Source organism: Giraffa tippelskirchi, chromosome 6, assembly GCF_054371585.1.
Source record: "Giraffa tippelskirchi isolate mGirTip1 chromosome 6, T2T-mGirTip1v1.2.pri, whole genome shotgun sequence".
Classification (NCBI taxonomy): domain Eukaryota; kingdom Metazoa; phylum Chordata; class Mammalia; order Artiodactyla; family Giraffidae; genus Giraffa; species Giraffa tippelskirchi.
Window position 1 is genome coordinate 114,079,520 of NC_137280.1, and position 22,431 is coordinate 114,101,950.

Here is a 22,431-nt window from a genome sequence, read left to right on the forward strand (position 1 = left end):
CGCTTACCCAGCTCATGGCTCCCAGGGGCTCTTTCTACAACACAGATCTGAACCTTCTGTGCCTGGCTCTCCCCACCGTGCCCTCAAGAAGCAGTCCCAGCTCCTCATCCTGGCACTTCCAGGCATCCTGGCATTTCCAGGACTGGGGGGCTGCCTTCTCCAGACCCCTTTCTTTGCCTGCAGCATACAATTGCAGCAGCCTGTCGGGACCCTCACTTGGGTGTACCATTTTCCATGTTACACCCCTGAGGATGCCCCTCCAACTCCTCTTCTCTGACTGCCAAGCCAAGCCAGACCAGGCACCCCCAACTTCAGTGGGTCCTGGTCTCAGCACGTGAGATTCCCCTTTGCCTCCTCCTGCTGATCGTGAGTCTTCCCTGTCCCCATCATGGGACCACCAGGACGGTCAGCCCTGGAGAACTTAATCTCCACTCTGCTACAGGCCTCAGATCCCACCTTTCTTGATGCGCAGGGGGAAGCATACACCAGACACAGCTGGAGACAGATTTATTGTAGCACTGGACGTGAGCAGGGGCCAGTGTGGCCAGCACCAGTGTGTGGAGGTGGTGGAGGGAGTGGGGGGAAGTGAAGGGGGTGGGGCCCAGGGGACCCCAGGCTCGGGCCAGGAGTCGGGGTCGGGGCAACTTTTGCTAGCCCTACCCAGAAATCTGGGGCGATGGTTCCAGAATCAGCAAACCCCTCAGGTTGGGTAGGCTGGGGTGGGCAGCAGTGGGTGGGAGGGGCTCACACGTGGGAGAAGGCGTGGCTCTTGCAAAGGGGCTTGTCTTTCTTGGAGTAGAAAGTCTTTCCTTCCAGGTTGATCTGACATATCTGGGAACGGCCAGGGTGCAGTTACAAGGGGTGGGGGTAGCAGGAGGGGGCCCTTCCCAACTGCTTAGGAATCCCAGAGGCAGGGGTGGGAGGAAGGCGGGTGAAGAACACAGGGCTCTGGGGACAGGGCCTGAGTCTGAAGAGGGGTACTCACTGCGCACACGAAGCACGTATCATGCCAGCTGAAGCCCAGTGCCTCCAGGAAGCGGTCCCCAGCATCGATCTTGAAGTCACAGCCTCGGCATTTTGTGCCAAACATCTTTTCATAGTCTGGAGACACAGAGAGAAGAAAAGTGCGGGGGGGACTTGGGTTCTTCCCTGCCCACACCCCGCCCCTCACCCAGCACCGCCTTCTCACCTGTCCCAGCCCATACCTCGCTCGCAGTAGGGGGACCCTTCCTCCATGTAGAAGGCCCTGTTCCGAATGGGTGTCTTGCAGGCCGCACAGGTGAAGCAATGCACATGCCAGGTCATCTTCAGGGCGTGCATGATCTCCTAGGAGGAAGCAACAGTCACTTGGCAGCTTGGCACCCTCCTCTCCAGAGCCCAAGACACAGGCAGGCTGGCTGGGGCCCTCTTTCTTTCCAGATAAATGTTTTATCTGCACACCCACTGCTCCCACTTTCTCCAACCCCAAGGAGCCTCTGTGGATGTCCACTGTGCTGTGCTGTGCTTAGTCGCTCAGTTGTGTCCAACTCTTTGAGATCCCATGGACTTTGGCCTGCCAGGCTCCTCTGTCCATGGGATTCTCCAGGCAAGGAATACTGGAGTGGGTTGCCCTGACCTCCTCCAGGGGCTCTTCCTAACCTAGGGATTGAAACTAGGTCTCCCTCATTGCAGGCGGATTCTTTACCATCTAAGCCACCAGGGAAGCCCATGAATACTGGAGTGGGTAGCCTATCTCTTCTCCAGGTGATCTTCCCAACTCAGGAATTGAACTGGGATCGCCTGCATTGCAGGTGGATTCTTTGCCAGCTGAGCTACCAGGGAAGCCCGGTGGCTGTTCACTATGTTCATAGCCCGGTGGCTATGTCTGAAATTCTGCTCCTAATCTCTGCACACCGGGCCTTGCACATTCCCACAGCAGTCTCTGTCTCAGTGGATGGTGACTCCATCTGCACAGGCCAAATTTCTTGCTTTGTCCCTTATTTCGGGTCCACTCCAAAATCTGGCTGGGCTCTCCTTCAAGATGCATCCAGATACTGGCCACTTCTCATAGCCTCCCTGATGTGGAATGTGAGCCTTGGGCACCTCTGACCTGGATGAGTGCACAAAACTGGCTTCTGTGCAATCCTTCCTCTGCCCCTGACAGCCTGATATCAACCTGTGCTGGGCCAGCTTCTCCTCTGCTTGAATCCCTGCCTACTCCACATTGCTCTGAGCAAAGGGCAAAGCCCAGGGAAAGGCCCAGAGGCCAGCAAGACTAGCTTCCGTCCCTCTGCTCTCCCCATGTGGCCTCTCATCCATGGTTGATGCACCGGACACACCGTCTTAGGGCTTCCCACCAGCTGCCCCCTCTACCTGGACTGCTTGGCCCAGATATCTGCTAGGCTCAGCCCTCACTCCCTTCAAGATTTTGCCCAAAGGTCACCTTCTCCTTGAGGCCCATGCTAACACGATCAGTTCATATGCCAACCCCCCTTCCCAAAGCCATGCTTCCAATAGCTTGAACCCTGCACTTTCTTCCCGTACTAATGTGTGTGTGTGTTAGCCACTCAGTCGTGTCTGACTCTTCACGACCCCATGGACTGTAGCCTGCCAGGCTCCTCTGTCCATGGAATTCTCCAAGCAAGGATACTGGAGTGGGTTGACATTCCCTGCTCCAGGTGATCTTCCTGACCCATGAATTGAACCTGGGTCTCTGCAAGGCAGGTGGATTCTTTACCATCTGAGCCATCAGGGAAGCCCCCCATACTAGCATATCACCAGATAATTTACCCCTTGTGTCTTTTGCTTATTGTCTGCTCCCCACCTCCTTCTTCCCGATCTAGTATGAAGTCCCAGAGGGCATGAACTATTAACAGTTATGTTAGCTGGTATAACCCAATAGTGCCTGGCCCATGGGTAGGCATCACGAATGCTCGTGAGCTAAGTTATCTGCTCTACTGGAGTCCTGACAGAGCAGAGGCCACAGGTGGGCTGAGCTCTCCCTGGGGATAACCAGGTGAGCAGCTCTCACACCCGGAGCAGGCAGAAGGCAGTGTGGAGCCCCAAGAGACGTCAGATCGTGGGTTCAGCCAGATCTTAGCTGGGTGGCTTGCCCAACAGCTTTACCTCATGACACTTGGCTCCTTCACTTTTAAACTGGGAGCCTGATCCCAGCTTTGCTGGGTTGCCATAAGGATGGTTCCACATCTGAGGCCAGGGGTACCAGACCCGGTGCCTGCCAAGACCAGGTCACATACACAGTGGGGCAAGGTGGGGACTGTTTCATGGGAGAGCATGTGTTCCGTGTGCAGGGGTGGTGTTGACCACTTCATTCAGGAATGCCTGCAAGGCTCAGGTTGAAATCCAGGTGTTAAGTCAAATCCAATTTTTCAATATTGGCTATTACTTTAAAAATGAAACAGAGGCTTCTCTCATGGTCTGGTTAGGAGTCTGCCTGCCAATGCAGAGGACGCGAGTTCGATCCCTGGTCCAGGAAGATCCCATATGCCAAGGGACAACCAAGACTGTGCACCACAACTACTGAGCCCTCAAGCTGCAGCCACTGAAGCCTGTGTGCCCTAGAGCCGGTGTGCCACCACAAGAGAAGATCCGCAAAAAGAAGCCTACACACCACAACGAGAGAGCAGCCCCCACTCACTGCAACTAGAGAAAGCCCGTGTGCAACAACGAAGACCCAGCGCAGCCAAAAATAAATAAATAAACAAATTTTGGAAAAAAGACTTCCCTGGTGGTCCAGTGGTTAGGAATCCACCTGCCAATGCAGGAGACACAGGTTCAATCCCTGGTCCAGGAAGATTCCACGTGCTGCAGAGGTAGCCAGACCCAGGTGCCGCAATTACTGAGCCTGTGCCCCAGAGCCCATGCTCTGCAGCAAAAGAAGCCATCGCAGAGAGGCCCATGCACCACAACGAAGAGGAGCCCCTGCTTATAGCAACTAGAGAAGGCTCTTGTGCAGCAACGAAGACCCAGCACAGCCAAAAATAAACAAAAAAATTTTAAATAGAAACTGTTAAAAAAATAATAATAAGGAAAGAAACAGTGTGGACAAAGCAAGACATAAGTGTGGGGAGCACCTAGCTCTCAGCTGGCCTGTCCGTGCCCACTAAAGAAACTGTCAAGGGAATTCCCTGCTGGTCCAGTTGTTAGGATTCACTGCTCTCACCGCTGAAGGTTCAGGTTCAATCTGTGGTTGGGGAACTAAAATCCCGTAAGGCATGTGGCACAGTCCAAAAAAAAATCTGTCATTTCTCACATATACCTCACAACCAGCCTGGCCAGGAAGTTGCTGCCACTCCCATTTTAGCAAGGTCCAGAGAAAGTGATCTTAGACATCACAGTAAATAGATGACGGAAATGTGTTTCGAGCCCAAGTCTGGCTCACTCCAAAGTTAGCTCTTCCCACTGCCGGGTGTTGCCTCTTTGCAAGGAGAAGACCAAGGGCTGGGGGAAGGAACTTGGCTGTGGGCCAACAGGACAGGGTCTCGGCAGGAGCATGGGGAGCCCAGAGCTGGGCCCAGTGGGCGTGTGGGCAGGGAGGCAGGTCTCTGAGCCAGTTCTCCATGTCTACCTTATGCCCAAAGTTTCCTAATCTGTCTGCCCCTGCCGTCCCATCACCCTAACCCAGGCCTAGGGGTTCCGTCCCCTCCTCGAGTTGTCTCCCCCTAGGGGAAGTGCACTGAGGCACATCTGACCTCAGCAGTCCCCAGCTCCGGAACCCCTAACATGGCCCCTGCCTTCAATTCCACCTCATCTCACACCCTTCCCGAGTGTTGCCTTGTGACACAAGCTGTTCCCTCTGCTTGGAGCACTCTCTCCTGATCCTTGTCCAAGCTAATTCCTACTGATGATTAAGTTCAGCTTAGAGGCCACTTCCATTCACTCCTTCAAGTGTTAAGTGACCGCTTTCTATACATGTGTTAGTGTGTTAGTCGCTCAGTCACGTCCGACTCTTTGCAACCCCATGGACTGCAGCCCGCCAGGCTCCTCTGTCCATAGAATTCTCCAGGCAAGAATACTGGAGTGGGTTGTCATGCCCTCCTCCAGGGGATCTTCCTGACCCAGGGATCAAACCCAGGTCTCACGCATTGCAGGCAGACTCTTTACCAACTGAGCCACCAGGGAAGCCGTTCCTATATATGAGGTACAGCATTACACATGAGAGAAAGAGCCCTGGTCCCAGCCCATGAATTTCACACTGGAGAAGAGATGGGACAAAAAGACTGGAGGGTAGTAAGCAAACAGTGGGGAGCCTGGCCAGGTGGGAGGGTGGGTATCAGGGAAAGTGCCCCTGAGGAAGTGTTATTTGAGTCGCAGATGCGAAGGAATGAGGTAAAGAGAGTGCTAAAAGGTATTTCTAGCAGAGTACAGCCTGTGCAAAGGTCCTGCGGTGAAGGAAACATTGCACTGGCAAGATGGAGCTGCCTGTGTCACTGAAGCACCGGAGTGACGGGGCTGGTGATGAGTGGTAAGGCTTGACAACAGTCCTCCAAAGGGTCCCCAGACTAGAACACATCCCCTCTAATGTGTCCACCCCATCTCCCAGAGTTCCCCTCCAAGTCTACTGAATCAACCAGACGGTCCTGTGTTTCCCCATGCTCTGAGCTCTAAGAGCCTGAAGCCCATGGTAAACTGGGACAGTTAGGTTCCTGCCCACCCCCCTGCACACACACCGTACCAACCCCGCTGGAGGGTGTGGTCTGTCAGCCCCTGCAAGAGGGGAAGCTGAGTGCCCCTGGGCCACACGTGGAACCACTGGGCTGGGGCAGGAGCAGGGCTTACCATCTGACTCTGGGCTTACTCTAGGACCCAGGAGCTAGGCAGGCTCTGTGAGCCTTGCCTCTGGATCTGCAGCCTGGGCAATAACTTTGTCCACCTAGAACTGGGGCAGGGCAGGACGAAAATGCGATGTAATGTAGGCGGGGCTGTCAGTGAACAAAACATAAGGGCCTTGATCTGTGGGAAGCAAATCCAGATGCCAGCTTAAGAAAGGTTCTGGGGGGACTTCCCTAGTGGTCCAGTGGTTAAGACTCTGTCTGCCAATGCAGGGGACACCGGTTCAATCCCTGATCTGGGAAGATCCCACATGCCATAGGCCAACTAACCCCGTGTGCCACAACTAGTGAGCCTGTGCTCCGCAACAAGAGAAGCCACCTCAATGAGAAGCTTATATAACACAACTAGAGAGTAGCCCCCGCTTGCTGCAAATAGAGAAAAGCCTGTACAGCAATGAAGACCCAGTGCAGCCAAAAATAAATAAATAAATAAAATTAAAAAAAGAAAGGTCCTAGGTTCCAGCCCATTCTGATAGCACAGTCCAACACGGTATGGATTAGGCTGGTGGGGAAATGACTGTAATCTTGGGCAAAATTTCCTCATCTTTAAGATGAGAATAATCAAACTGACTTCATAGTATAATTGTGAAGCTGGATGCCCACACGTATAAAATGGCCCACAACACAAAACTGTGATATCCTTTCTCCCCTTCCAGTCTACTGATGGAATCCTCACTTTTTGCTGGGCACACAGCTATACCAAACAGACTGTATTTCCCAGCCCCCCTTGCAGCTCAGTAATGTCATGTGACTGAGTTCTGGGCTATGGGATGGAAGCAGAAGGGTTGGATGGCACCCACAGCCCAGTCCAAAAGGAAATCAGTCCTGAATATTCATTAGAAGGATTGATGCTGAAGCTGAAACTCCAATACTTTCCCACCTGATGCGAAGAACTGACTCATTGGAAAAGACCCTATAGCTGGAAAAGATTGAGGGCAGGAAGAAAATGGGACGACCGACTCGATGGGTTTGAGCAAGCTCCGGGATTTGAAGGACAGTTTGCTGTCCTTCCCTGGCGTGCTGTAGTCTATGGGGTCGCAAAGAGTTGGACACAACTGAGTGACTGAGCTGAACTTATCTTCTAAAGATGGCTCCCAAGAACCTTCCACTCCTTCTTCCTTTTCCAATTTCCTAATGAGAAAAGAAGAGAAGCAAAAGGCAAAGGAGAAAAATATACCCATCTGAATGCAGAGTTCTAAAGAATAGCAGGAAGAGATAAAAAAAGCCTTCTTAAATGAACAATGCAAAGAAATAGAGGAAAACAATAGAATGGGAAAGACTAGAAATCTCTTCAAGAAAATTAAGAGATACCAAGGGAACATTTCATGTGAAGATGGGCACAATACAGGACAGAAATGGCAAGGACCTAACAGAAGCAGAAGAGATTAAGAAGAGATGGCAAGAATACACAAACTGTACAAAAAAGGTTTTAATGACTCGGATAACCATGACGGTGTGGTCACTTATCTAGGGCCAGACTCCTGGAGTACAGTCAAGTAGGCCTTAGGAAGCATTACTATGAACAAAGCTAATGGAGTAATGGAATTCCAGCTGAGCTATTTCAAATCCTAAAAGATGATGCTATTAAAGTGCTGCATGCAATATGTCAGCAAATTTGGAAAATGCAGCAGTGACCAGAGGACTGGAAAAGGTCAGTTTTCATTCCAATCCCAAAGAAGGGCAATGCCAAAGAATGTTCAAACTACCACATAATTGTGCTCACTTCACATACTAGCAAGTAATGCTCAAAATCCTTCAAGCTAGGCTTCAACAGTATGTGAACCAAGAACTTCCAGATGTACAAGGTAGATTTAGAAAAGTAGAGGAACCAGTGATCAAATTGTCAACATCTGCTGGATCATAGAAAAAGCAAGAAAATTCCAGAAAAACATCTTACTTCTGCTTCATTGACAAAGGCTAAAGCCTTTGACTGTGTGAATCACAACAAACTGGAAAATTCTTAAAGAGATGGGAATACCAGACCACCTGACCTGCCTCTTGAGAAATCTGTATGCAGGTCAAGAAGCAACAGTTAGAACCATACATGGAACAATGGACTGGCTCAAAATTGGGAAAGGAGTACATTAAGGCTGTATATTGTCACCCTGCTTATTTAACTTGTTTGCAGAGTACATGATGCAAAATACTCGGCTGGATAAATCACAAACTGAAATCAAGCTTGCTGGGAAAATATCAACAACCTCAGATATACAGATGATACCACCCTAATGGCAGAAAGCAAGGAGGAATTCAAGAGCCTCTTGATGAAGGAGAAAGAGGAAAGTGAAAAAGCTGGCTTAAAACTCAACATTCAAAAAACTAAGATCATGACATGCGGTCCTATCGTTTCATGGCAAATAGACTGGGAAAAAATGGAAACAGTGATAGATTTTATTTTCCTGGGCTCCAAAATCACTGTGGACAGTGATTGCAGCCAGGTGCTTGTTAAAAGACAGGTGCTTGTTCCTTGGTAGAAAAGCTATGATGAACTTAGACAGCATATTAAAAAGCAGAGACATCACTCTCCCGACAAAGGTCTGTATAATCAAAGCTATAGTTTTCCAGTAGTCGTGTTCAGGTGTAAGAGTTAGACCATAAAGAAGGCTGAACGCTAAAGAAGAGCTGCTTTTGAACTGTGGTGCTGGGGAAGACTCTTGAGAGTCCCTTGGACAGCAAGGAGATCCAACCAGTCCATCCTAAAGGAGATCAACCTTGAATATTCATTGGAAGGATTGATGCTAAGGGTGAAGCTCCAATACTCTGGCCACCTGATATGAAGAGCTGACTCATTGGAAAAGACCCCGATGCTCAGAAAGATTGAAAGCAGGAGAAGCAGACAACAGAGGATGAGATAGTTGGATGGCATCACCAACTCAATGGACATGAGTTTGAGCAAACTCTGGGAGATGGTGAAGGACAGGAAAACCTGGCATGCTGCAGTCCATAGGGTCGTAAAGAGTTTGACACCACTGAGCAACTGAACAGCAAGCCGATTGGAGCATAGAATTTTGTCTGAAGCTCAAGAGGTATCTTGGACTTTGGGTGGTAAGTAAATAAATGCTAAGATGATGGAGAAACAAGACACAGGAGCCTGGATCTGCCTGCATGTCCCAGACTGCCCACCTCTCGACTTCCTTAGGTGAGAAACAGCTGTCATTTTTTCTGTCGCTCGTGGTCAAGGCAATTATCAATAGTATGACCATTACTACGGAGCTCTCTGGGCTTCCCAGGTGGTGCTAGTAGTAAAGAACCCTCCTGCCAATGCAGGAGATGTAAGAGACGCGGGTTTGATCCCTAGGTTGGGAAAAAACCACTGGAGGAGGGCATGGCAACCCACTTCAGTGTTCTTGCCTGGAGAGTCTCCATGGACAGAGGAGCCTGGTGGGCTAACAGCCCATAGGGTCACAGAGTCAGACACGACTGAAGCGACTTAGCACACATGCATGCACAGAGCTCTATGGCCACATCTGGAAGCTCTGCTCATAGATCCAAAAATAGGGAAATGCATGAGTGCTGGAAGTCCACAGCGCCTGGTGCTGTCTGGTTTGGCCCTCATGCTCTGCAGCCTTGGGCAGCTTCTGCCTCTCTCTGCACTTCAGTTTCCACTCAGGCACAGCTGAACCCCCCTCAACTTGTCACCCTGCCTGTTACGCTCCTCTCTCCTTAGGCTGCTCACCCTTGACACTCTTGGAGTCCCCTTCCTCTGTGTGAGTTCCTGGGGGCAGGACCATGCCTGTCTCTTCACAGGGTATTCCCAATGTGGGCCACACTGTCCCCAGTGAATGGAAGATGGTAGATAGGACATCACTCTCAGCCCATAACATGTGCTGACCCAAGTCCCAAGCCCAGCTCCAGGTGGCAGCTAGGTTGCCCTGCAGGAGACCAGGCCAGGCTCTGCTGCATATTTAGACTCAGTAGGAAGACTTTTTTTTAGGAATAGGTTTTTAATATAGATATTTATTTTATTTATTTGGCTGCATGGGGTCTTAGTTGTGGCACAGGGGATCTAGTTCCCTGACCAGGAATCGAACTCAGGCCCCACGCGTTGGGAGTGCAGAGTCTTAGCCACTGAACCACCAGGGAATTACCAAGAATAGGATTTTGAATCACAAGTTTTTGAACCTGAATTTTTGCCTTTGCAAATCAATAGTTCTGTGTCCTTCAAGCCTATCTTTAGAGACTCCGTTTTTCATACGTATTCGGGGCAGCAGACTCTGCATTAGCCTCTCAAAAGCCAGTCACAACCCCCAAAGCCTTCCTCTCTTATAGAGAACAGTAGCTAAAATACTGGAGTTGCCAGCTTCCCTCACTGGCCCAGGTGCTCATACAATAACAATTCCAACAACTGAGATAAAGATGGCAAGTTCCTGATTTTTCTTCCAGAGTCAAAAGGCAAAATCTCATTAAAAGAAGGTGCCTGCTCCTTCCCTCTTCTTCCCACCTGCAACAAGAATGTGAGCCTGGGGCTTGACAGTCATCTGGTAACCACGATACAATAAACTTGAGGACAAAAGCCTAAAGGCTAAGGATTTCAGAACTAAAACACAGGAAAAGCCTAAAGCCATCCAGGAGCTGCTCTTCAACCCTTGGAATTCTTGCAATTGAAGTAAACACTACCCCTTCTGTTTCAATCTCTATAGTGGAGTTTTTTCTATTACTGAAGCTGAATGCAATCCTAACATAGTAGCCATCTCGTGTTTTGGCCTGACTAGCACTTACCTCCTCTCTTGGGGTAATGTCACCCTGGTTTTATTTTCAAGGAACCAGTCCTGTGGTTCAGGCAAGGCCACCAGACCCCATTCCAGGGGTGGGCATCACCCAGGCCTGGCCAACTAGAGTCACAGGGCTTGGTTCAGAGATGGGCATGTGAAGCAAGCCAGGCTAACGAGCATCAGCACTGGGACTCGATGCATCAGCTGGCACAGAGGTGCTCTCTTTCTCTCTGTGGTGCTAACCTGGGGAGATGTAACCCTGGAGCCACTGATGTAGCAGCATCTTTGCCGCTTTCTAGGGAAAAGCATGCTGGGAACAAAGCCAACACAGATGAAACCAGAGGCAAGTGGTAGAAAGACTCCTGACGACCTCAGGATCTGCGTTCATCTGGGCCAGAAGTTAGCATCCCTCAGTCTTTCTGATTATTGGCGCCAATTCTCTCCTGCTTGAGCCTTTTAGAGTAGGATTTAGGTCACCTGTTAAGACAATCCTGGCTAATGTCAAGTGAGGTCTATATAGTAGCCTGATTGTGAGACTGGTAAGGTTCCAGTGGGGTCCTGCAGGGAGAGCCCCCCAGCCCAGGAGCTGCTCAACACTCCTCAGTGCTGAAGAGTCAGGCTTGCCTTCCCAGTCCCCCGCCAGCTGCCAGCCCCACTCACGCCAGTGATCTTCTTCTTGCACTTGGCACAACTGGGTGCATAGCGCACATCATAGCAGGGTGGGCAGAAGATGGCCCCCTTCTCCTCGAAGAAGCCACCCTCTTCCAGAACCTTCCCACACTGGCTGCACACAAACTCCTCAGGGTGGTACGCATGGCCTAGCGCCACCAGGTAGCGGCCCCTGCAGGGGAAAGAGAGTGCAATGAGCAGGAGTGGGTGCAAATGAAGTCAGGGTTCCTGGCCAGCACCCCACAGGGTTTACCCCACACCTATTACGAAGCCTTGAAGGGAACGTTCGTTCTCTTCATCTCCAAACAGGGAAGAGACAGGTTTGGAAGGTGACTTGACTAAGATCACACAGCAAGACAAAGCTGCATTGTTGTGGGACTTCCCTGATGGTGCAGTGGTTAACAATCCGCCTCCTAATGCAGGGGATACGGGTTCAATCCCTGGTGGAGGAACTAACATCCCACATGCCTCAGGGCAACTGAGCCTGTGCGCCACAACTAGAGAGCCCGTGCACTGCGACTAAGATTCCATGTGCTGCAACTAAGATCAGATGCAGCCAACTAAATATTTTAAAAAGCTGTACTGTTTTGATGACAGGAGGTGAGGAAGAAGGGTAGTGTCAGAAAAGGGAGGAAGGTGAGGACTGGGTGAGCCCCCACTGGGTGAGGACTGCTGACTGGAGCCTAATAAGTTGGACCCAAGGGGTTGGTGTCCTGGGTGACAGGAGGCCTGGAGTACCTGTGAGCCCTGAAGACCAGTGGGCACTTGAGCTGAGCCTGGTGCACTCTGTCCCACCGGCTTGTTCCATCTAGGCTGGAGAGGGACCTGGCCATCCCAGATAAATGGGGATGTCTGAACGAGGGGGTGCTTTCCAGAGCTTAAGAGCTGACAGGAGTTGAGACAGGGCAGAGCCTGGGATGAGAACTAGGAAGGCTCTGGGGCCTGACACAGAGCTGATTCTGGGGGGCTGTGGGACTCTGCTGGGCCCTGGGGAGCAGTGCAGAGAGGGAGGGACTTAAGAGGCTTAGCAGAGAGAGACCAAGTGAGCAGGAAGGAGACAGGCAGAGGGGCTGGGAGTGGGGAGGCCTTTCCTGGCCCAGACAGCAGCGAGTCTAGGGCTGCAGCTTGGCTGTGTCGTTGGCACCCCCTCCATTTCACCAAGGCAGATGTTGGAGAGAGGCTGAGCAGAGGGCAGCTGAGATGAGTAGGGAGACAGATGGGATGAGCAGCGGTGAGAAAGACACCAGGGCTGGAGTTCTGGTTCAGGAAAGACCAGCATAGGAAGGAACGGGGCACCCACCGGATGACCTTGTGGCACTGATGGCACACGGGAGTCTTGCCGTTGCTGCCCCCGCCCCCGCCGTGGCCCCCTCCAGCGGCGGCCTGCACGATGGAGGTGCGGTTCTGCATAGGCGTGGGTGTGGCTGGCTGCGAGTGCCGGGTCAGCACTGTGCTGGTCTTGTCCGGGGCATACCGCTCAGCAAATGCAGGGTCCACAGCCCAGGGTGGGCGGCTCGTGGGACTGGGGGTGGTAGGGCCTGCCAAGGCCAGGAAAAGTGGCTCCATGGGGGTGCCCAGGGACACCACAGGACAGCTGGGAGAGCCCGGGGCAGCTTGGAGGGGCCCGCCCCCCATGCCTCTGGAGATTACCCACCCTTCCCCAAGCCCAAGCCCACACTCTCTCACCAGGCCAGGGTTCCTGGGGTGTAGCTGAGGCTGGGGTTGGGGCTTCCGTCCTGGGCACCTGGCTGTAAGATCTGTCATTCAAGGCCCTGCACGGCCGAGGCTCCTGGCATGGCCCCACCCCCCAACCTTGGTCCTGATGGCCCCATGAGAGATGCCTGGGTGCATGAGAGCAGAGGACTCCAGGTCCCCCCAGGGCAGGGATGGGTAGGGCAACTTCTCCTGGCCAGGTTCCAGCTGGCTGGTCTGTAGCACAGGGCTGGGAGGTGAAGCAGGGTTCTCGCTTCTGGGGCCGCTCGTGAGGGTCCTTCTGATGTTAGGGCCCCCTGTTGCTGGGTAGCCCCACCCACTGAGACCTAGACTGGCAGGGCCCACACTGGATCTGAACCATCTAACACCCCCGACCCCAAATGCAAACCAAGTCCATGAAGATAGAAAACAGAGGCAGAGAAAGCAGGGCCGAGAATGTTTATTTTCATGCCCAAAAAGCCAGCACAGGCCTGGCAGACAGCAGTACCATAGGGCAAAGAGTGAAGGCAGCAGTGTCAGATGGAGCCGGGCCCTGTGCCAGGAGGGCAGCTGGGGCCAGGCCAGCAGGAGGCTCAGTCCAGGGGCAGAAAAGGGATGGGTGAGGTAGGCAGAAGCTGGAGGCGCCAAGGGGAGGTGCCCTGGGGCGGAGGAACAGCAAGAAAGAGGCAGAGAGGGCAGCCGGCCGGTGAGGACCAGGCTACGACTGCACGTTGAGCACATGGGCAGAGCGCTGGTGGTGCCAGTCCCGGAGGCGGGTGTAGCGTGGGCTCTGCAGCTCCAGGACATACTTTTCCCTGAGGGGCAGAGAGAGAAGGAGGAGCAAGTGGAAGGAAGGAGAGATGGAAGGGAGGCAGGGAGGGAGGACCGAAGGAAGGAAGGAGAACGGATCAACCTGGCTAGGGGTGGCCAGGAGCAGACAGGGCTGGAATGGGAGAGGCCGGAAATGAGAAAGAGGGGCTGGAGCTTGTCCTGTTACCTTGATTTCTTCAGATGCTCCTCATCCGGGTCTTGCACTGAGAGGGCAGAGGCAGGCATTGACCAAGAGCAGACAGAAGGCCACCCCAGCCCTGAGCCCTGGTAGAGGGTCACAGGGTGCCGGAGCAGGCTCCAGCTAAGCCTGGGTCCGGCTGGGGACCAGGAGGAGAGTCCGCCCTTCCCTGGGCTGGCACTTACTGAACTCGGTGCCCGTGAGGTGGGCGAGGATGCGGAAGGAACGGGACTGGCCTGTCCCAGGCCTCGGCCGCCAGTCCTCTGTGTCCTCCATCAGCCGCTGCTTGCTGGCATCTGGGACCAGCGGTCGGAGCGGCTGTCTGTGGGGAGAGTGTGGCTCAGAACCTCATGCTGGGGTGGGCATCAGGGGCGGCCCCTCCCCGGACTTGATACACGTGGGCTATAGTGATGGGAAGAGGGGTGGGCAAGGCCAGGGCCCTGCTGGGTGAGGGGTGGGGTAGGTAAGTGAGAGGGGAGGAGGGCAATCAAGGTGAAAGGAGGGCAGCCAGGGTGGGGAGGGGCCACCACCCAGAGTGCCAAAAGGAAGGAAGAGAGGGACAGGCAGAGGGGGCTCACTGACTTGTCAGGGGTCTGCACCTGTGAAGGAAATAAGACAGATGGACAGATAAAGGTACAAAGAGATAGACAAGGGGAGGAAGAAAGATGGCAAGGGGTCAGAATAGCCAGGGGTAAGGCTGCACTGAGTGTCTGGGCTCAGTCGGCCGACATCAAATCCCAACCCCAGGCTACCACCGAGTGGGGGGCGGCGCGCTGCCCTGCTCACAGCCCCCAGGAGGGCCGGCCCAAGGCAGGAGCCACACCCTCGGTGGGGCCCTGTGCCTGCAGTACCCGCCCCAGCCACCAGGGGTCGCTGTCGCACGGTTCCGGCCAGGCTGGGGCGCAGCACAGACAGCAGCAGCGGGCAGCCGGCGGGCGTGCGGCGGTGGAGACATGGCGTGGACGGGCAGGACAGACGTACCCATTCTGCTGCGGGGCGCTGTCAGTGGGCGAGTTCGCCCCGAAGGGTCGGGCCGTCTTGTTGAGGGAGGCGCTGGGTGCAAAGGTGTACCGCGGGGGGTCCGCGGCGGGGGCCAGGGCCTGGGCAGAGACAGAGCGGGGAGGGCGGGCAGGGCAGGAGGAGGCAGGGGATTTGGCAAGAGTGGGGCGTCCCCTGGCACGAAGAGGCCAGCGGTGCTCCAGCCCTACCCCCACACATCTGGCCTGAGGCTCCGGGGAGGAGGCGACTCAGGTTTCAAGGGGCCCATTTGGGAGCAATAATCTCAGCCCACGCAGTCCGAGGAGGTGTGGGCTAGTGCAGCTTGCAGCACAGGCCGGCGGGAGAGAGGGAAGGAGGCAGGCAGGCAGACGGATGGACGGACGGGCGGATCGACAGGCAGACATGCATGGTGCTCTGACCGTGCGGCAGTCCCTGGCCCAACTCCCCATTCCCAGACTCCTCAGGTCCGGCCTCCACCCTCTACTCCCGGCCAGGGATGGGGGGGTACCAAGGCTGCACCAGGGAGGGCAGGTGAGCCTGGATGTCCAGTCCCACCCTGCCTGCTGCCCACATATCCCAAGCCCATCCCCTACCTTCTGCGGTTTGCTTTGAGTAGGCTGAGCCCTAGAAGAGAAGGGGAAGCGGTGATGATGGGCCACACCCAAGGGCACGCCCACCTGCCAGGGCTGCTCAGCTCAGGCTTACCTGCTGAGGCTGAGGCTAAGGCGCTCCCCGCAGGCACGGATCTTGTTCTGGGCTTCGATGTGTGTGAGGCCCCCCGCGTTCTCGCCATCAATACTCAGCACCCAGTCACCCACGGCCACGCCGGCCTGTGCAGCTTTACCTCCAGGGGTGAGCTATGGAGAGATGGAGGGTCATGGAGGGTCAAGACTCTGCAGACCAAACTCAGGCAAACAGCAGCCAACCCTGCCCTTCCTCAGCTGCCCGGCTCGCAGAACCCAGGGGTCTCTTCATTCAAAGTGTTTCTGGACTACTGTTGGATACTAAAGCCATCTGGGAGGGGGTGGGGCTCACTTGAGCTTCACCATCACCTCAAACACTCCACTTAATACATTCATTCACCTCCAGCGACCCTCCTCATGGTTCAGAAGCTGCTGACATCAACACGCAGCCACCTTCAGGCTAAAACCCAAGTGTCTCAGCTCCAACCGAAGCTTTTGAGGTCCCTGCTGGCCTCTTGCCCAGGCCATTCCACCCACCAGACCTGCCCTCTGGCTTGTGCATGTGGCAAGTTCCTCCCTGAGCACTCACTGACCTCTTACACCCCTAGCACCCAGTCCTGGTGCCATTTGCAGGGATCCACCAGGACCCTTTGAGCGCCAGAAATATCCCCCATCACCCCTAGGTTCCCAGTGATCAGTGCCCAAATGGGGCCCAAAGCGTCAGCTGGGGGCTTCACAGGCTGTAAATACGGGTGTCACCCCCAAGCCCAGACTGCCACATCATCCTCTCCCCACAATCCTTTGGGCTCTGCGTTGGGAATCCCTGGTTCCTGTGGCAACTGAGGAGCAATAGCAGGCTGGAAGGAACGGTCAGCAGCATGAGCTGAAACCATGAAGGTGACTTCTGGGAAGTGGTGGGCTTTGGCAAAAAGAGAGTGGAATGGGCTGCCTAGGGTGTGAGAGAATCCAATTACTTATGAAGACCTCAAGTGCTGAAAGAATTGTTCTCAAGGTTAGGAAGCACCAGTTTCAAGGCCCAGGGTGGGGTATTTTCCAGGGTCTTGATACAGGTGACCCTGAAGAACCCAACTGGGCCCTCCCAGTCCTCTAGCCTAGTGGCAGCAACACAGGCAGAAGTAGCACTGCTGTACGTATGTCTAAGCCCGCAGTGCTGCCTGGCCATCTGGCAACGGGCTTGGCCTTGAGCCGGCTTGTGGGGAAGTACTGGGAGGTAGAATCATACTTCACGAGTTGGGGAGGTTTGCGGAGTACAGGCTGCCTGTGACCCCATAAGGCTCCTCAAGTGGGCTGATACTCAGGAGTTCAGGCAGGGAGAGGAGGTAAGAGGTTCCAGAGAGATGGCAGGGGGACCAGACCCAGAGACTGATGGCACTAGGGCAAGAAGGGAGAGCTTGGTTTGATGGCTCTACCTCGTGCTTCAGAAGTTAGAAGGGTAAGACAGCTGGGTGGCCCTTTCTTTACCTGCTAAGTACTAACAGCAGTTTACATTTATCGAGTACCTAGTATTACTACATACTGAATCCTCCAAAAACCCTGTGGAGGAGAGTCTGGGAATATACCTATCTTATACATGGGAAAACAGAGAGGTTAAGTAACTTGCCTCTAGTTGCCCAGCTAGCAACTCAAGAGGCAGGGCCAGGACCCTGACTCCAAGGCTCCACCCTTTTAGGCCACCTCTGTTGAGAAAAGTAAAGTGAAAGTGTTAGTGCCTCAGTTGTGTCTGACTCTGTTAACCCATGGACTGTAGCTCCTCTGTCCATGAAATTCTGCAGGCAAGAATACTGGAGTGGGTTGCCATTCCTTCTCAGGGGGTCTTCCCGACCCAGGGATCGAACCCAGGTCTCCTGCATTGCAGGAAGATTCTTTACCGTCTGAGCCACCAGGGAATTGTTGAGAGCTGGGGCTTCAGAGGTCAGCCCTCTGAATGGAAAGATTCTCTGACCCTCAAGCTGGGTTTGGGGTTTGGATCCCCTATCTTACCTCTAGTTCAATCCAACCCCTTATAATGGAATGGGGAAGTGATGCCCTTGAGGGGAAGTGACTTACTCAAGGTCATAGTGAGTCAGTAGAAGAGAAACCTGGTCTGGCCACTCCCTACCCACACGGGCTGGCTCCCGGGAAGTGTGGGCTAAGCCCATGGAGGTGGGGGTCTCCAGTTGAGCTGGAGCTGTTGGCTCCCAGAGAGGGGATGGGGAACTGGCAACTCCTTCCTTCTCTGGGATGAGGAGGACAGGAGGACACAGGAGGGACAGAGGAGTGGTCAGAGGTGGAGACAGAAGCAGAAGAGACCTGGGGATGGGGAGTGGGGTGTGTCTGGAGAGAAAAGCAAGGAGGCCCAAGGGACCAAGGAGAGGAAAAGCCAGGGGGCTGGACACTACACAGAGCAGGGGGTGAGTCAGCCTGAGGGCTCCACTGAGCAGCCCAACCCCCCAGTCCCAGACGTTACCTCATCTCCCAGGCCTGGGCCTACAGCCAGCCTGAGCCCCTCCCTCTCCTCCTCCATGCTAGGGTCAGGAGAGAGGGAGGGGGCCCAGCCCAGCTCAGAAAAGACCACCCTCACTCCCACCCACCAGGGCCTAGGTCCAACTCCAGGGCTGGGCTCAGCCAGTGGCCCCACCCACATGCTGGGGCTGCTGACAGCAGAGCCCGAGCTTGGAGTGCCCCCAACAGGCCACATCTGAAAGTCCACCCCTTAGGCTGCTTTGCTGCCCATCCCCACCAATGAAGAAACTGAGGCTCAGAGGTCAGCCAAGCTCCCAGCCACACTGACCAGCACTTTCCCAGGAAGAGGAGTATAGGATGGGTTCCCAGGGCTGGCAAGGCTTGAGTATTATGTACTGGCTGGGTGTATGTAGTAGGGAGAGCAGTGCCCTTAGCTACCTTGCTGGCAGAGCAGCTTCCAGGAAACTCCGCGGAAGGGTCCCTGGGAACAGTGACTGCCTGCAGGTCCTGGCCACCAAGCCCAACTACAACAGACTCTACTTTGGGGCCCCCTCAAGCTGGGCTCTCTAGACCCTTCCAGGCTATGCCTGCCCTGGGCTTCATGCCAATAGCTGCCTGCTGACCAGGAGCCTGGGTGGGCCTCTCTGGACAAGCGGATATGGGGACAGGAAGTCCTCGCCCCCTCCTGACCCCCAGACTACAGTCAACAGACACCAACCCAAGGGCTGGCCTCACCCTCTCAGCGCAGGCACTTTGTTCCGTGTGTCCCACAAGTGATCCCACAGTAGGAGCCACAGACTGGTGATTGGCTGAGGGGCCCACTGATGGGGTTCAGGGTTCCAGGCCTAGGCCAGCCTTCTTTAGCTCTGCAGACTCCAGCCACCAGTTGGCTATCCCAGCATGGGGCTGCATTCTTGGGCTTATAAGGCAATCCCCCTGCCACAGGGAGGAGCCAGCCTCCAGCTCCACCCCCACCAGGACAGGCTCTCAGGAGTTGAAGTCAGAGCCCTAGAGACCCAAAGACTACTGCATCCTGAATGGGACAAAAGTCCTCACCTGGGCTGGGGAGAAGCTTATCCACCCACAAACACTGCAGGCCATCCCTGTGTTTGAAGCCCCATGCCTGCTTTGCCATGGGACTGATGGAAGAGTCTCTTCAGTAAGTCTTGAGTTAACTCATCTGAATAAACAGGATAACAGTTGCTATTCCTTAAGTGGCAATGAGGATGAAGTGAGCTCCTGCGGTCAGAGTGCCGTCCCAGGGGCCTAGCACCAAGCATTGCTCCTCAAGCAGTTTATGGACACTTCTTGGAGACCTCAGGCTCACCTCCTGAAGAATGGGCACACTCCTGAGCCTCGAAGGTGCAGTGCAGTGCTGTGGAAGTCTGAGGGCTCCTTTCTTAGTATCTACCAAGTTGGGCGTCCTTGTGGCAGGTGCCCACAGCTCTGGACCTGGACACTTCCTGGTCTACTGACGTCGGCTCATTCCTGCTCAGACTCCTCCTGCCACCCGCTAGAGATCTGAGCACCCAGAGACCCATAGGGGAACCCTTCCCTCAACCTAGGCTCACCCGGGAGATGGAGAGGGGTACATTGAAGTCCTTGCCCCCCTGCAGCCGGAAGCCCCAAGGCGCTGGCCCCTCCAGCACCACCTTGAAGGAATCCATAGTGCTGCTCCTGAGAGGAGAGAAAAGGTGAGTGATGCTGGGTGGGTGCACAGGCAAGCCCGACTCTGGACACCAGCCTTGGACTAGCGCCAGGTAGATGCTGAGCACTCCCAGGGGGAGGGTAGGCGGGGCACCCTGTTAGGTCGGGCTGGGCTGCTCGCTGGCAGACTCATTTTGGAAAGACAGGGGCAACCCCCCTTCCCCAAAGGACTGGGGCGGGGGTGGAGGGTGGGGGGGGTTGGGGGTGAAGGGAGCCCGCATCCAGTCTTAAGGTTCCTCTCATCCAGGAGTGTACCGCAGGACTACTTTGGCATGACCTCCTTCCCAGCCAGTCTTGAGCCTTGGTCTGGACAGCAATGCCAGTCCAGGGCCGGCGCTCCTCTCCCCCGCCCCCAGGTCCCGACAGGCAGGCCTCGGCTGGAGCCTGCTCGGACTATATAAGGCGTGTAAACTGACACTGTGCGGAGAGAACACGGGGGCTTGGGCCGCGAGGGGGAGGGGTGGGGAGGGGTGGGGAGGGAGGCGGCTGGAGCGAATCCTAGCCATTCCAAGCCCAGTCGAAGCTACTGAGAGCCAGGGCAGGACCCCTGGGAGCGCTGGGGTTCTGGGCGGGGGCCTGGCCCCTGGGGGGAATGGTGGGGGCTGGGGCTCCAAAGCATGGCCAGGAAGCGGATTTACCCTGCAGCCCAGCGGGGGTGGTGCCTCCCACACAGGACTGCTACCATCCCAACGTGACTCAGTTTCCCCCTGGGCCCCAAGCACTGGCCGAGTCCCAGGCGCAGGAAGCGGCGCAGGCGCCAATCAGCCCCGCCGCAGCCGGCTTCGCCGCAGGAAGGCGGGGGCGGGGGTAGGGGCGACGGCCCACCGGAGGAAGTGCAGAGCTGGCTACGACCCCTAGCCCCCTCTGTGGTCCCCATTAGGCCTCTGCCCCCAACCTGATTCGGCCCGAGACGCCCCGCGCTGTCGCAAGTACCTCCTGGGCCCCGCCGGGGCGCTGCTCCGCGGCGGGCTCCAAAGAGCCGCGTTGGGATCCGCCGCCCGAGTTCTGACCCCGCCCCCGCGGCTGCCATCCGCTTTGAGCCCGCGTAGGGGGGCGGAGCCAGATGCCCCGCCCCTTCAAATGTCGCGGTCGCCCGGGCAGTGGGAAGCCCCACCCAATCCTTCCGCCCCACCCAATCACCAGGTCCCATCTAGCTTTGAGCTCTAAGACACAGCCCTCCTTGGTCCCGTTGGTGGGGCGGGGCCTGGACGGAGTCTGGGCGGGGTCTCGGCTGCTGCACACCTAGTCTGGGAGCCTAACCCTCCGCTTTCCCGGCCCTTTGCGCCTCCAGCTGGCGGAGTGAAAAGCAAGTCGACTTGGGAACCAGACAGATCTGGATCTGAGTCGTCTGTGAACCTTAGTTTCCAACTCGGAAAAATGGGACGATAATACTCGGTTCACAGGGCCGTCGTGAAGATAGGCACAGTTTGCCGTAAGGCACGGCCATCGGCGGCTCCAGAAGTTCTAAATAGGACGGATTTGGTGGAGAGTTGGTGGGGGGGCGGGGACCTCGAGGTGGGCTTTGTTGAGCAGGACACAGGGGAGCATGAAGTTAAGTTTGCAGAAGACTCCACCGAAGGCAGAAAATAATGACAGCCGACACAGGTGGAGGGACCCTTGGCTCTGGCCCCAATCGTTACTCAATCCTGACCTATTCCTACCGCCGACCCCCGGCAGTCTGCGGCCAGAAGCCCAGCGACCTCACCTAAGTGCTGACTGTCCTGATGGGCTATGTCCTGCTACCTGCTCCAGAGCCGGCAGCGCCTCCAGTGAGGGTGTCAGAGTCCCCATTTTGACCCAGTGCTCAGCCCAGGCGGCTAGCTCAGGCAGCGGGGGAAATTGAGCAGGGACCCAAGTTTGCAAGTGAGTGAACAGATGTGCACGCCTCAGGGCATGGCCAATGCTCTTCTCCCCTCTCCACTAGTATCATGTTTAATCCTTTTCTGCATCATTCCCCTCACTACATAAACTGATGTAAGAGTTCTCATCTTTAAAGAAATTTTCTCTTGATCTCACATCACTTTTCAGCAATCTTTTATTCTTTTATTCTACTCTCCTTGAGGGTAAAATTTCTTGGAGTTGTCTATCACCCTTCCTTCCCGTTTTTCCTCCCATTCTCTCCTGAATCCATTCAGTCAAGCTCTTGTCCCCACCAGTCCTCTGAATTAATTCCCTCTTCAAAAGGTCTCTAATGACTTCCAGGTTATTCAATCAATGGTGATTTCTCAGCTTTCCTCTTTCCCTACCTAGGAACAGCTCTGGTCAGGGAACGCTCCCTCTTCCCCGTGGCTTCATCCTGTCCCACTGACTGCTTCTTCTCCACCATCCTTCCTCCTGCCCTACTGAATTCTCCTTCTCCACCTCCTTTGGCAGCTCCTCATTTGCTTTCCAACATGGCCATCAGCTCTTTCCTCTCTACATTCACTTTCTGGGAACCCATTCTGTTCTGTGAGTATCAATAACACCTATATGCCAAGGACTCCCAACTTTTATGTCCAGATCTGGCCTTCCCCAACCAACCCAGACTCCAGTATCCAACAGTCTATCAAACCTAGGATGTCTATCTCAAATCATCATTGTTGTTGTTCATTCGCTCAATCATGTCCAACTCTTTGTGACTCCATGGACTGGAGGACACCAGGCTTCCCTGTCCTTCACCGCCTCCC

The 22,431-nt window shown here is 54.9% G+C and overlaps 1 protein-coding gene across 8 annotated transcripts; it reads right to left on the reverse strand.

Annotated features, from left to right (window-relative positions):
* Window positions 1–492: 492 nt before the first annotated feature.
* PDLIM7 (PDZ and LIM domain 7) lies at window positions 493–20,772 on the reverse strand. 8 transcript variants are annotated; one of them, XM_081502007.1, is made up of 14 exons: window positions 20,699–20,772; window positions 19,630–19,735; window positions 15,618–15,769; window positions 15,506–15,536; window positions 14,895–15,013; window positions 14,492–14,512; window positions 14,099–14,235; window positions 13,902–13,938; window positions 12,899–12,960; window positions 12,513–12,750; window positions 11,204–11,384; window positions 1,206–1,326; window positions 986–1,101; window positions 493–831 (listed from the first exon to the last, which is right to left on the reverse strand). In XM_081502007.1, the coding sequence occupies exons 2-14, from the start codon at window positions 19,723–19,725 to the stop codon at window positions 745–747; spliced, it is 1,398 nt and encodes a 465-aa protein (XP_081358133.1). In that variant the 5' UTR covers window positions 19,726–19,735; window positions 20,699–20,772; the 3' UTR covers window positions 493–744. The 8 variants fall into 8 exon arrangements, with proteins under 8 accessions (XP_081358133.1, XP_081358135.1, XP_081358139.1 ...); XM_081502009.1 differs by lacking the exon at window positions 14,895–15,013 and having other exon boundaries at window positions 14,496–14,512; XM_081502013.1 differs by lacking the exon at window positions 14,895–15,013.
* Window positions 20,773–22,431: the final 1,659 nt, after the last annotated feature.

Bases quoted from the DNA above. Each gene is read 5' to 3' on its own strand.
- PDLIM7 (XM_081502007.1), bottom strand. From the start codon at position 19,725: ATGGATTCCTTCAAGGTGGTGCTGGAGGGGCCAGCGCCTTGGGGCTTC. The intron at 12,751-12,898 runs GTGAGAGAGTGT...TGGCCTTGGCAG, and splicing joins ACCCCAGGAACCCTGGCCTG to GCCCTACCACCCCCAGTCCC. The intron at 832-985 runs GTGAGTACCCCT...GGCCGTTCCCAG, and splicing joins ATACGTGCTTCGTGTGCGCA to ATATGTCAGATCAACCTGGA.